General features: G+C 34.0%; 1 protein-coding gene across 2 annotated transcripts in view; it reads left to right on the forward strand.

Annotated features, from left to right (window-relative positions):
* Nucleotides 1-13,995, forward strand: part of CEP135 (centrosomal protein 135) — a 115,121-nt gene that overhangs the window by 59,109 nt on the left and 42,017 nt on the right. For both annotated transcript variants that reach the window (XM_007496426.3, XM_007496427.3), the window contains 5 exons: nucleotides 1,726-1,803; nucleotides 2,189-2,340; nucleotides 10,321-10,436; nucleotides 10,580-10,734; nucleotides 11,309-11,364. In XM_007496426.3, the coding sequence (XP_007496488.2) occupies nucleotides 1,726-1,803; nucleotides 2,189-2,340; nucleotides 10,321-10,436; nucleotides 10,580-10,734; nucleotides 11,309-11,364 (557 nt within the window). The remainder of the gene's footprint in view (nucleotides 1-1,725; nucleotides 1,804-2,188; nucleotides 2,341-10,320; nucleotides 10,437-10,579; nucleotides 10,735-11,308; nucleotides 11,365-13,995) is intronic.

Consider the following 13,995-nt stretch of genomic DNA (forward strand, 5'->3'; position numbering starts at 1 on the left):
ACCTTCTGATGAAGTACCATGTCATTTGTGGACATTAGACAAAGATCTCACATTTAGATTACCCATAGTTATTATTTATAGATTGTCTAAAAAGTTTATGATTCTTTTTACTCTCTGTTCCCATTTTGAAAACAGAAAGGGATCATGTAAATGACAAAATTAATCACCTAGTAGCCAAACTACTGGAGAAATTGTTTCCTGTACATGACTAAGTTGATTTTCAGATAGCAGATGCTTTCACTAGTACTTTCTTTGTAACCTTTCTAGCATGGTAGAACCTTCCAGAGTTTATACTCCTTTAGCATACATAACCTTTGAGAATCCATTCTGATTTCCATACCACAGAGAAATAAAGGAGTAAGATCTTAGGACATTATGCAAGTTATAAAAACAAATACTAATGTATGCCTCCAGGCCCTGCCTCTTAAGCAGGTAGAACTAAGAGTAAACTAAATACTGTGTTCTTAGTTATTTTTAATATAATTTTTAATATGTTGATACAATTTTTAATAATCATTTTCTGATATTTTGCCATCGTAAGTTCTTTCCCTTCCTCCTATCTGCCCCCTCTCCCCAGGATGACAGGGAACATGATATGGATTGTACATGTGTTACTATACACATTTCCATGTTCATCATATTAGTAAAGAAGACACATATCATATATCACTTACACTAGAGAAAAAATTTTGAGAAAATAAGGTGGAAAATGGTATGCTTCAATCTGCTTTCAGACCTTGTCAGTTCCTTCTATGTTCCCTGTTCCCTGAGGCTGTATTAAATCCATGAATTGATGATAATAGTTAATTCATTCACAGTTGATCATCAGATATTATTGCTGATTCCATGCACTTCATTTTAACATCATTTTGTGTAATGCTTTACATTTTTTTAATAATCATCTCGTTTGTAATTTCTTATTGTATAATAGTATTCCATTATTATATATTATATTATTCCAGTATTATTATGCCATTCCCAATTGATGGAAAATACTACAGTGTCTAGTTCTTTCCTATCACAAAAGAGCTTGCTATACAATTTTTCTTGTACAAGAAGGTCCTTTTCCCTTATCTTTGATCTCTGGCAAACTGGGTCGAACGGATCTGCACAGTTTTATGGTCCTTTGACCATGGTTCTGATTTGCTCTCCAAGATGGTTTCATTAGTTCAGAGCTTCACCAACAGTGTATTAGTGTCCCAGTTTTACCACATCCCCTCCAACATTTAACATTTTCCTTTTTGTCATATTAGCCAGTCTGATAGGTCTGAGGGTGGTACCTCAGGGTTGTTTTAATTTGTATTTCCCTTGCTAATAATGATTTGGATCATTTTTTCATATGACTAAAGATAGTGTTAGATACTGTGTTCTTACATTGTGTTGGTAGATTTCTACTGAAGTCTTATATCACAGAGAGTGACCCTGATTTCTTATAATTTATGCCAATGGAGCATAAAAAGAAATATTTATGACTATGTTATTATGAAGCCATCTTCTCATATTGATTCAAGCACGTTGGGTCTAACACTTAAGACTTTTCCTCTTTAAAAAAAAAGTTGTATGTACACAAGACCATAAACTCCTTGAGAAAGATTCATTAATTAAGCCATCTAAAATTCCGGATTCCTGATAATCCCCTAGACCTTGTACAGAGTACATTCTTAATAAATGTTTGTAGTTTTGTGTTGTGACTTATGCTAATATTTCCCATAAAATTTCTTTCAGAACCTACAGGAACTGGCTTTTGTGGGAAAAACAGAAATGGAAAAAAATCTTGAAGATCTGGAAAACATCAATTATGAGGTGAATTAAATTGTTTTCAAAAGAAACTTTTTTAGTAAATAAAGTTTTTTCTCTCTAAACAATTTTCTTTAAGAAGTAGCCCTAAAGGATCATGTAGAAAAGGAGCTTAAAAATCATGCCCCAAATCCTTTGGTTTAAGGAAAACACATTTAAAAGGGAAAAAGAGAGAATTATGCCTGCAGCTGTAGGTCTCTGGCAATAGGAGTCTGGAAAATGTAATTTAAAGATTCGTTTGTATGGACTATTTTTGTTTATATTTCTTTAAAAAAAAATACTTTGTTTGCTTGTAGAAACTTTTAAAAAAAGTATCCTTAAAGAGTGGCCAAAGGAAAGACTAAAACTCCTTTTCTAAGTATGTCATTCCATTTTTATCCATTACTTACAGCTTGAAACTGAGAGATGTGATTTGAAGACTAAAGTCTCAGTGATGAGAGAGACAATAGAGTCACTAGAGAATAAACTGAAAGCCCAATATCACAAACTTATCCATGTTGCTGATGACTCGTCACAACAGAAGACAGCATTAAATTCACTAAGGTAAGTTTATATTAGACCTTTTTAATATGCTTAAAATAAAGTTTATCACCTTGGAAACATTAGAAATATTTCATGCCCCTTGGTACAGAATTACAAAAGATTGTGTAGCCAACTGTCTGATTTTATTTATCTTGTCTGCAACAAGTTTTCTTGCTCCATTTGCCTTTTAACTTTGAATGAACTTTGGGAATCAGAAAATCTTATTTTCAATCTCTTACTCTGCTTTGGGCCTGACTCTGAAGTGGCAGGAAACCACTTTCAGAAATAGCTACTAGTTTTTCCCTTCCTCCTTCCCTCTGAGGAGAGAGGCCTGGGAATTTGATTCCACTGAATTTGTCCTCCAAGAGCTTATAGTCTAAGAACAGGAAAAAACAGATTATAGATCATTTAATACTGGGTGAATCTTGCATTCATAGGATCCTATGATGACTAGATCCTTACTGAAATGAGAAATCATAAGGATGCCACATGAAAGAGGTGGCATTTGTAAGACTATTAAAAAAAATGAGTGGGAATTTGACAGGTCAAGAATCGGGAGGGAACAACATTTTAGATATGAGGAACATTGTGAAAAAAAGGCTCAAAGGAAAGCATGACATGTTTGAGGAGCAAAAGGTAGTTCATTTTGACTGGAATGTAAAGTAAGGGTGTAGGATAATATGAAATAATGTAAGATAGAGAGAAATCAGATTATGGATGATCCTTGAATAGAAGACCAAGTAATTTGTACTGTGTTTTGGAGGCAATTACTCTCTCATGAGGCTTAGGTACATTTCTTGTTCTTGGAGAAATGATCTTTTGGAATATTTGTCACAATGATAATACAAAAGTAGTTTGATGGGGGTACTTCAGTATCTGGCTGTGTTGGGGCCACCTTTGTCAAATGGAATAATTTGCTTTGAGTACACAGGTTATTCACAGAATCAGAAATTTTGAGTTGGAAGGAACCTCAAAGCCATTCTCTAATATATTAATCATCAAAGGATATGAATGTGAAGGGGAAATGATAGTAAGAAGTCCAAGCAATCAACAAACTTGTGAAAAAAAGGTTCCATTTCAATAATATGGAATGTAATAATAAGAGAAATACAAAAAAAGAAATAGTTCTACCTTATGCTTGCCACATTGGCAAAAATAATAGTTATTGAAATGACTTTGGAAGAACAGATACATTGAGTCTCTATTTGTTGAGCCATGATTTGGGCTTGCCATTCTGAAAAAGAATTTGAAACTAACCAAAATGTTGCTAAACTGTGCATATCTTTTGACTCAATTGGTACCACTACTAAATACAGGTAAAAGAAAGGGCACAGATGCACAAAAATATTTATATTAGTACTTTTTGTTATAACAAAAAAACTGGAAACAAAGAAGATGCCTCAACAAATTATGGCATATGAATATAATAAGATCATTATTGTTCCATTAGAAATGACTAAAGGAATGTTTTCAGAAAAACGTGAACTGTTATTTATGAACTTATTGAAAGTTTAGTGAGCAGAAGGAGTAGAACAATTTGTGCCAGGACTACAACAGTATACAAGAAAATCATTTTGGAAAGTCTCCAGAACTTTGATGGCACAGACTAAGCTTGATTCCAGGTGACAGATGGTCCATTTTGCTTCTGCTTCTTGGTAAAGAAGTGATGAACTACAAGCACAGAATGAGACAACCATTTTCAATGACCAGTGCTGTGCATTTGTTTTGCTTTACTGTGGATATTTGTTGTAACAGAGAGCTTTTATTTAGTGGGAGGAAAGAGAAGGTTAATGATAGGGACATAAAAAAAGAAAAGAAAGAGCATCAATGAAATACTTTAAGGCAAGAAGAGGGCAAAAGGAAGGAGACATAGAGTTTTAGAACTACTGTATTGCATTTGTTATATACATAAAAATAGATTACATGATAGAGATTCAAGCCTTCAGATACAGTTCTCTTTCTGTTTTGCATATGGAAATGTTATCTCCTGTTAAAGTTCATAATGTTAAAAAGAAAGTTCAAAATAAAAAATTAAAATTCATTTAAAAAACTTGAGAAAATAATAAAAACAAGAAAGATATATAGCATATAATTAAAACAACTTAACCTCACCAATTTAAATATAATGTTGATCCTGAAAAGCAGGAAAAAATGAATGGAAGAAGAGATAATGCCATGTGACCATATCTTAAATAAGTTTGATTAATAGATGTATAGATTATTAGTCATCACAAGGAGACCCAAAGAGCCTAGAAACTACCTAGGTCATACCTGCTCTTGACCTTCTTGCTAAACTGATATGGTATTCAAGAACAGTGATGATGTGAAATAGAAATTTGCTTTTCAAATCTTGCAAACAAGGATAGAAGATTATATAAGATTCATAAAATAGTATCAGGGAAAAACAAGTTTGAAATAAATTAGGGAGAGACCTACCTAAGAGAAAATAGTCAGGGAGCATTTAAAAGAAGTACAACTAACATGAAAAAATTATAACACTTTGTGTTGGTTTTTTTAAAAAGTGCTTTTTACTATCAATTAAAGTAGAATTAAATTTGACCTCTAATATTATGATCTCAGATTGCTACCTGAATAAGTGGAAATAGCATTGTAGAAAACAAAGATAAGGCAGAATAATTGGACTAGACCAAAGCTTTGAAGAGACAATTTTTGCATTTTGGGCAAATTTTTGACCACACTCAGGGATAAATTTTCAAGATAGCTGAGAGGGAGTTGAAGAAAGAACTTGAATGAAAAGCATAAGATAAATTTTGGACCTTTTTGTTTCACAGTTTAAAAAGCTTTAAGAATGTTGGTAACTACTAATCCATGTGACAGCTTTCCCAATTTGAAGAATGTTCATTTTTTAAAAACTGCATTTTAGTTACAGGGTAAAAAATCTATGTAAATCATCAGCATTTCTATATATTTTATTTCCAACAAAACTCAGCAGCAAGAATTAGAAAGAGAAAGTCCATTTAAAATCACTCTAGACAATATAAAATATTTGGGAATCTCATTTGCCAAAACAAACGCAGGTATTATATGAACACAACTACAAAATGCTTTTCACACAAATAAAACTACATGTAAACAATTGGAAAAACATTTAATAGTTCATGGGTAGAATGAGCTAATATAATAAAAATGACAATCCTACCTATCTAAATTAATTTATTTACTTAGTGCCACACATATCAAACTACCAAAAAACTTTTTCATTGAGTTAGAAAAAAATTATAACAAAGTTCATCTGGAAGAACAAAAGATCAAGAATATCAAGGGAACTAATGGAAAAAAAATGTGAAGTATAGGGGCCTAAGTAGTACCAGTTCTTAAACTGTACTATAAGCTGTGATCATCAAAATAATATGGTACTAGCTAAGAGATAGAAGGATGGATTAATGGAATAGATTTGGGGTAAATGACCTCAGCAAAATAGTGTATGATAAACCCAAAGATACCAGCTTTTGGGACAAGAACCCACTATTTGACAGAAATTGCTGGGATAATTGAAAAACAGTATGGGGAAAACTAGATTTATATCAAGATCTCACACCCTATACTAAGATAAATTCAAAATTCAAAATTAAATATAAAGAGGGAAATTATAAGTAAATTGGTTGTACCTGTCACCCTGTCAGATATATGGGAAAGGAAAGAAATTAAGACCAAGCAAGAAATAGATAACATTACAAAATGTAAAATGAATAATTTTGACTACATTAAATTAAAAAGGTTTTGTACAAAGAAAATCAATGCAACCAAAATTAAAAGGGAAGCAACAAACTGAAAGATATTTTACAACAAAAATCTCTGACAAAGTCTAATTTCTCAAATTTATAAGGAACTAAGTGAAATGTAAAAATTCAAGCCATTCCCCAATTTACAAATGGTCAAGGGACATGAATAGACAGTTTTCAGATGAAGAACTCAAAACTATCAATAATGACATGAAAAAGTCTTCTAAATCCCTCCTGATTAGAGAAATGCAAATCAAAACAACTCTGAGGTATCACCTTGCACCTAGCAGATTGGCCAATATGACAGTTAAGGATAATAATGTTGGAGGGGATGTGGCAAAATTGGGACAACCATTTTGGAAGGCAATTTAGAATTATGCCCAAAGAGCTTTAAAAGATTTCTTGCCCTTTGATCCAACAATACCACTACTAGGTTTGTACCCCAAAGAGATAATAAAAAAAGGGTTGTACAAAAATATTCAGAGCCACATTCTTTATGGTGGCAAAAAATTGGAAAATTGGGGGAGGTCCCTTGATTGGGAAATGACAACTACTTGTGGTATATGGTGGTGAAGGAATACTATTGTGCTGTAAGGAACGATGAACTGGAGAATTTCTACATGAACTGGAAGAACCTCTATGAACTGATGCAGAGTGAAATGAGCAGAACCAAGAGAACATTGTATACAGAAAGTGAAACATTGTGGAATGATCCAGTGTAATAGACTTTGCTACTAGTAGCAATGATCCTGGATAATCTTGAGGAATTTATGTTTATGTAGGGGTATGATTTGGGGGTTGCTCTGTTGCAAAAATGAATAATATGGGAATAGGTATCAAGTGATAACATTTGTATAACCCTGTGGAATTACTTTTTGGCTATGGGATGGGGAAGGAAAAGGGGGAGGAAAAAATGAATCATGGAAACATGGAAAAATATTTTAAAAAATTTAAAAATTGTATTTTATTTTCCCCCAATATGTGAAAAATAATTTTTAACATACTTTAAAAAAAGTTTTCAGTTACAAGTTCTCCCCCTTCTTCCTAATTTCCTCCCTTACTTCCTCCCACTCCTTCCCCCTCCCAGAGGCAGTAATCATTCTGATAGGGATTTTACATGTTCAAGCATGTAAAATATTTTTCCATATTGGTCATTTTGTGGAAGAGATCTCAAATGGAATAGAAAAATAAAGTGAAATCTAGTTTGAGTCTACGTTCAGACTCCATCAGTTCTTAAGAAGGCAAATGGCATTTTTCATCATGAATCTCTTAGATTGTCTTGGACCACTACATTGCTGAGAATAACTAGGTCTTTCATAGTTGTTATCAAAAAATATTGCTCTTACTGTGTATATTGTTCTTCTAGTTCTACTAACTTCACTTTGCATCAGTTCATGTAAATCTTTCCAGATTGTTCAGCTATCATCCTACTTGTCATTTCTTATAGCACAATAGTATTCCATCACAATCATATAACACAATTTGTTCAGCCATTCTCCAATTAAGGGACACCCCCTCAGTTTCCAGGTCTTTGCTGCCACTAAAAGGATTTGCAGAATGTTTATAAGGATAATGAATACATGCATTAAGAGCAATTTTATGGCATTTTGAGAAGGAAATAAGCATAGTTTGGCTAATAATACATAACAATAAATTGCATGTTCACGATCACACAGTTAACCAGAAGATTTAGAGAATACATTAACCCAGTGGGCTTATTGTTTGGGAACTAGATAAAAACATTTCATTCAGTATCCTTAAGGATATCCAGTAAGATGTTTCTATATACATATTTTTGTACGTTGGGTTTTTTGAAAAATGTTAAAAATGAGATAAATTTTGATCAGATACTCTTATTATTAATATCAAATGAAGCATAAAACATGATTGTGTTTTTTTCCCACTATCATGAAGAATATTCAGCACAGAATCTGAAAGATGGAAAGACCTTTTATAAAAGAGAAGGTTCTAGGTTCAAATATGGTCTTCTAGTATTGCCTATCCCTTAATACTGTTCTGCCTTGGAACTAATACACAGTATTGATTCTAAGATGGAAGTTGTGTTTTTTTTTTTTTAAAGGTTCTCTAGTTGTTCCTTCATGGTATATTAATCAATTGATTGATATCATTACTCTCCATGCATCAAGACCTACACATTGTAGCACTCCTAAATAAGATCCATAAGCCAGGCCAAAGAGTTCATCTTAACAATTCATGTAGAAAATATCAAGAGGATGAAGAATATCTGTTGTCCAAATAATGATACCAACTTGGATCAATGCATCGTTGTCAATACTTTCATTTTGGATAGACTCTACAAATAGATAATAATGTGTGCAAAATTGATCAAGAGGAAAACAAGCTAGGTTTTCTTAAGAAATTTTTGTTGTTCTTTTAATGACTCTAAACTTTCCTCTTAAACAAAGGCTCATCTTTTTATCAATGTTATTCTGGTGGGTGATAAACGACTGTGAACTCCTTGAATACCATTTATTCTGAAGAAGATTAAGCAATTTAAGATAAGGTTTCCAAAGGACAATGGAGATGATATAAATAGAATGCCACACATTCTTTTCCTTACTTATTTCAGAATCAGATCATGTCCCATGTGCTCAGTAATCCATGGGCAGAAGAAGGGTACTAGCACTATCATCTGTGGCCATTCAAAGGATAGGAAAGAGGTTGCCAAGCTGAGGATTGTAGTCTTTGCAGAATCAAAAGGTTCCTCTTATAAAAATATCTTTCTGGGATCCTTACCGGTTTAAGAAGAGAATAGGGGACAGCTGGAGAGCTCGGTGGATTGTGAAAGAGGCTAAGAGACAGGAGGTCTTAGGATCAAATCTGGCTTCAGAAACTTCCTAGTTATGTGACCCTGGACATGTCCCTTAACCCCCATTGCCTAGCCCTTACAACTCTTCTGCTGGAACCAATACACAGTATTGATTCTAAGACGGAAGGTAAGGGCTTTAAAGACAGAGAGAGAGAGAGAGAGAGAGAGAGAGAGAGAGAGAGAGAGAGAGAGAGAGAGAGAGAGAGAGAGAGAGAGAGAGAGAGAGAGAGAGAGAGAGAGAGAGAGAGAGAGAGAGAGAGAGAGAGAGAGAGAGAGAGAGAGAGAGAGAGAGAGAGAGAGAGAGAGAGAGAGAGAGAGAGAGAGAGAGAGAGAGAGAGAGAGAGAGAGAGAGAGAGAGAGAGAGAGAGAGAGAGAGAGAGAGAGAGAGAGAGAGAGAGAGATTGAAGATAGAACAGAACCATTTGATGCTGCTAAAGGCATTCATATAAGTCAGTTTGTGAACTAGGGTAAGAAAGCTCAGTTCATCATTGTCAGTGACCTCCCAGTTGGCATTATGCTTGAAATTCTATTATGGGCTATCCAGAAGAAAAGTCTAATGATCAGGGAAAGCTTGCATATTCATCTTTGGAACTACACCATAATGATCTTCCATAATCCTGAAACCAAGAATACACAGATAAGGCTACCTTCACTATCTAAGAAAGTAATCTTTACAAACAACCATAGTTGTTGGGGGAAGTCATATTGATGAACCCATTCTTAAGGTAGGTCTGGAATTCTATATATAAAAAAAAATCAAAAAGAACCACTCACCATGGCATGTGGCCATGGACCTCATGAAACATCCCATTGGAGAAAGAGGCCTGTTGGGAGGCCATTTGCTATTTGAAGAGACATCTCAATGGACTGTAAAGTTAGTTTTATCATACTTAGTGCTCTGGTTTACTGTAGGGTACTAATACAATAGGAAAAAGTGGCCTAGAGACTAGAATGTTATCAATAAAAGTTATTGGGGGGGGGGTTGCCACTCATTACAAAATAATTGCACAGGGTGTCATAAAAGATATCATTAAAGAAATGCCTAAATGGATAAAGGATGGACCAGTTAATGACATTTATATAATGTTAAGAGTTTTCTAGGAAGTGCTCCTTGGCACATTGGATGCATTCCCTTTATGGAATCTACACTGACAAAAGTCACACTAAGGAGCAATTGTGGGTAGGCTTCAATTTGCATTGTTAGAGTCAATACCCATACTGATGAGATAGTAGATCATTGAATAAATATCTAGAAAGAATAATTGCTTTTTAAAGTAGTTAGCATAAAAAGACATGAACTACAGAAGTCTTTTAAGGAAAAGCATTAAAAATCTAAAGAATTTTTTGGTTTTAAAAGAATTACTGACTGAAATTTGAAAGCTTGTTTAAAGATCAAGAACATTTTATAATTATATACTTATTCCTTAGGATAATAAATGAACAGCTGCAGAGAGCTGTCGATGATTTTCAGCATCGATGTGCAATTAAAAATGAAGAACAGCAAGCAGCTGAAATACAGATTGCGTCCCTGGAGGAAAAAATAGGTAAGTGTTTCTGAACTTTGTTTTTATTAATTACTTACTAAGTTATTTTTTATTATATTTTATTTTTTTAATTTAAATTTTTATTATTCTACTAATTAATTAATTACTAAGTAGCCTAAAAAGCATTTTTTTCCCATTTATAGGTAGACTAACCTGTAAAATCACTTCACAAGATGAGGAAATAGTTGCACTTAAAAATACCATTTGTGTTATTGATAAGGAAAAAGACTACCTTCAGGAAGCAGTAGATGAAAAGACGGAAAAAGTTGTAAGCTTAGAAGATATTATTGCAAATAAGGTATGTAATCTGATTTCTTCATTTGAGTTTCAACTTCTAAATTAGATAATAATGTTCCAGAGCAAGGAATATTTAATTTATTTCCACATCATGTGTGTGCAAATAATGACTTCAAATACTCATTGAGTTACCATGTTATAATTAAGCAAATATAATGTTATATTAAGTAAATAATGTATTTTTTGTGAAGGTATGAATAATTTTTAAAATAATTTTTATTTTAGTGCCTCCTTTTACCCACTGCTATACATTTAATTTTTTTCATTTGATTACATAGAATTTGCTTACTTGGAACTTAAAAATAATTTTTCCAGTTTGGGACTTCTGTTGATGAGTATTCATTATAGCAACCCAGAAAGCACTTGCCAGATTCTGTTACTTAAGAATTCTGTTATGGTCTCAAATTTTATTTGATATAGATGACTGTGCTTCTTCTAGGGGAGGGAAATTGTAAGAGAATTTTATGAAAATTTTTTTTTCTGTATAGAGAGACCAAATCAAATATATTATGCTAAATAATAAATTTTACATTAATTATTTAGAACTTCATAGTATATTTTCATTATTTCTATAGGAAAAAACTATTTCCCATTTGCAAGTTACAATAGCAGAAGTGGAGTCAACAATAGGGTAAGTAATTCCTGCATTGGTATGCTGGCTTTATAAATACAATGTAGACTTTATCATCAGTAATCAGTAAACATGTATGAAGTACTTTTTTTGTTGTGCCAGGAATTATGAAAAGAGGTGGGGATACACAGGAAGGCCCCAAGCATCACACAGTCTAATGAGGGAGACAACATACAGGCTGTGTCCAGGATAAATGGGATTCACTGAAAAGAAAGAAAGCACTAGACTTAAGAGGAATTGGGAAAGGCTTTCTTTTAGAGGGTGAAAACCAAAAAAGAAAAGTGTCCCAAAAATCTAAAGAGAAAGCAGAAAAGCTTAATTAACAGTGTCAAAGGCTACCAAGAAGTCAAGAAGGATGAGGATTTGCTAACTAAGAGATATTGATAACTTTTGAGAGAGGAGTGGAAGAAAGGAAAAGAAGTGGATGCATTGATTATAGATAGAGTTTAGCCACAAAAGGCAGAAGAAATATCAGATGGTAGGAGAAACGGAAGAGTCAAGTGGATTTTTTTTTGAGGATAGAAGAGACATGGGCATGTTTGTAGTTGACAGGGAAATAGCCAGTAGATAAGGAGAAATTGAAGTAAGAGAGTGAGAATGAGAGGAAGTGATCTTCAAGAAGAGATGGGGTAAAATGGAATCACTTATGCATGTAGAGGGGTTAGCTTTGGCAAAGAAAAGGCCTACTGTGTCATGTGAGCCAGGAGAATGAGGAGGCTGTTGCAGAAGATATCTGGATGATGGGAGAAGAAAAGAATTCTCAGGGTGAATGGCCTTAGTAAAATAGGAGGCAGTGTCTCAGCTGAGAAGGAGGGTAGATGGGAGCCCTGGGAAGTTTGAAGAGGAATGAAGAAGTTCAGAATAACTGCTATAATATAAGTGAGATAGAGAATTAACTAGGGAGATGTAAACAGTCTGACAGCAGTGAGAGCCCAGTTAAAATTATGTACCATAAATATGTAGTGGCATGGACATTTGCATGATTTTTGTCCATCTTTGTTCTCCAGTATGTGTATTGGAACAGAGGCAGCAGGTGGTGGGTGTAATCTTAGGTTGAGGTTTAGCAGGGAATAATAATCTAATTAAGGGGCAAGGAATTTAGGAGAAGAGGAGGAGGGTATAGAGTTGACCCAAGGGGTCAAGATGAGAAAGGGAGGATAATGTGGCCTGGGCAGATATGATGGTTTGGGAAGAAACTGAAGGATCAAAGGATTGGAGAGTTTGATATTGGAAAATATAGGAAGAGGTAGAAAGACAAAAGATTGTGATCAAATAAGGGAGTTTCAGAGTTCATGAACATGGAGAACATGTATACATTGTCATCAATTTAATTTCCCTAAAATATTTTCATCATGCCTTCTTACTAGTAGTAGAATTAAATTCAAATCCCTCATTTTTGCATTTAAGACCATCTTGAATATGGAACACTGGAACAACCTGCTTCTGGTTGACTAGGCTCTTTTTGCCCTTCACATAAACCATATGAACCTCTTTGCTTCTGCTAATCCAACCACTAGGATTCCTTCCCCCTTCTTCTCTGGCAAAAGTATGTGTATCATGAGTTTCCCAATTGCTATTTTTTTGATTGGATTCATTCCTGTGTGTTCCTTCTTCCAGCCTAATTCTTGACATTGAATTTTATGGAGTACTGGGCATGTATCAAAAGGCTACTGTAATTATGAGTAAACTGGAATAATGCTTTTTGTTCAGTTGAAGGAACTGGTGCTATTGAATCTTAATTGAATTACAGGGGACTTGATAATCAAGTATTTTAAGAGCTGTCATGCCAAAGAGTGATTAAATTTGTTATACTTAGCACTAGAGAGCACAGCTTGAAGCACTAAGTAGAAGTTGTGAAGGGGCAGACTTTCACCTAGTGTAAGAAAATCCTAACAATTAGAGCTGTCCAGACATAGAATGGTTGCCTTTAAAAGGTATTAATTCTCACTGGATGTCTTTAAGCAAAGACTCGATGACCCCTTATCACTGATTTGTAGAACAGACTTCTTGTGCAGATATGGGTTAAACTGGATTTTATCTGTAACAGGACTATCCTCTCTCTTGTTCTGGACATGATGCAGATTAGGACTGAATTTCATTTTTTTTTTTTACTGCCAAGTCATACATAGTTGTTGAGCTTGAAAACTAAATAAAACCTTCAGATACCATTTATACAAACTTGTAGAACCAAGCTTTCCCTACCTTATTCTGAGTTATTTGCCTCTAATATAGTTTGCTCTCTGCATCTATTACTGCTAAATGTCACATTAGTAGATTGGGCTTAGTTTTTCCCCACTACAGATATTTGGAATCCGACCACAGAGACAGGATCATCCAGCATATTAACTATCCCTTCCCACTTCATGTTCTCTGGAAATATAAGAATGGCTTATCTTTATCCAAAAATAATAGTTTTTAAAAGTACAGAGCTTAAGGTCTAATGGCCAGTGTCTTTCACTAGAGGCCTTCTTCTGGGTTACATTGAATTGTTAATGACTGCCCTAGCAGTGTTCATTCAGTTCTGAATCCACCTAATAATACTATAATATAGTCCATGTTACTCCATCTTGTTCCCAAAGTTTAAAAGTTTAAATGAGAGACTTTGTAAAATATTTTGCAGAAATCTAGGTA

The sequence above is a fragment of the Monodelphis domestica genome, chromosome 6 (genome assembly GCF_027887165.1).
Source record: "Monodelphis domestica isolate mMonDom1 chromosome 6, mMonDom1.pri, whole genome shotgun sequence".
Taxonomy (NCBI): Eukaryota; Metazoa; Chordata; class Mammalia; order Didelphimorphia; family Didelphidae; genus Monodelphis; species Monodelphis domestica.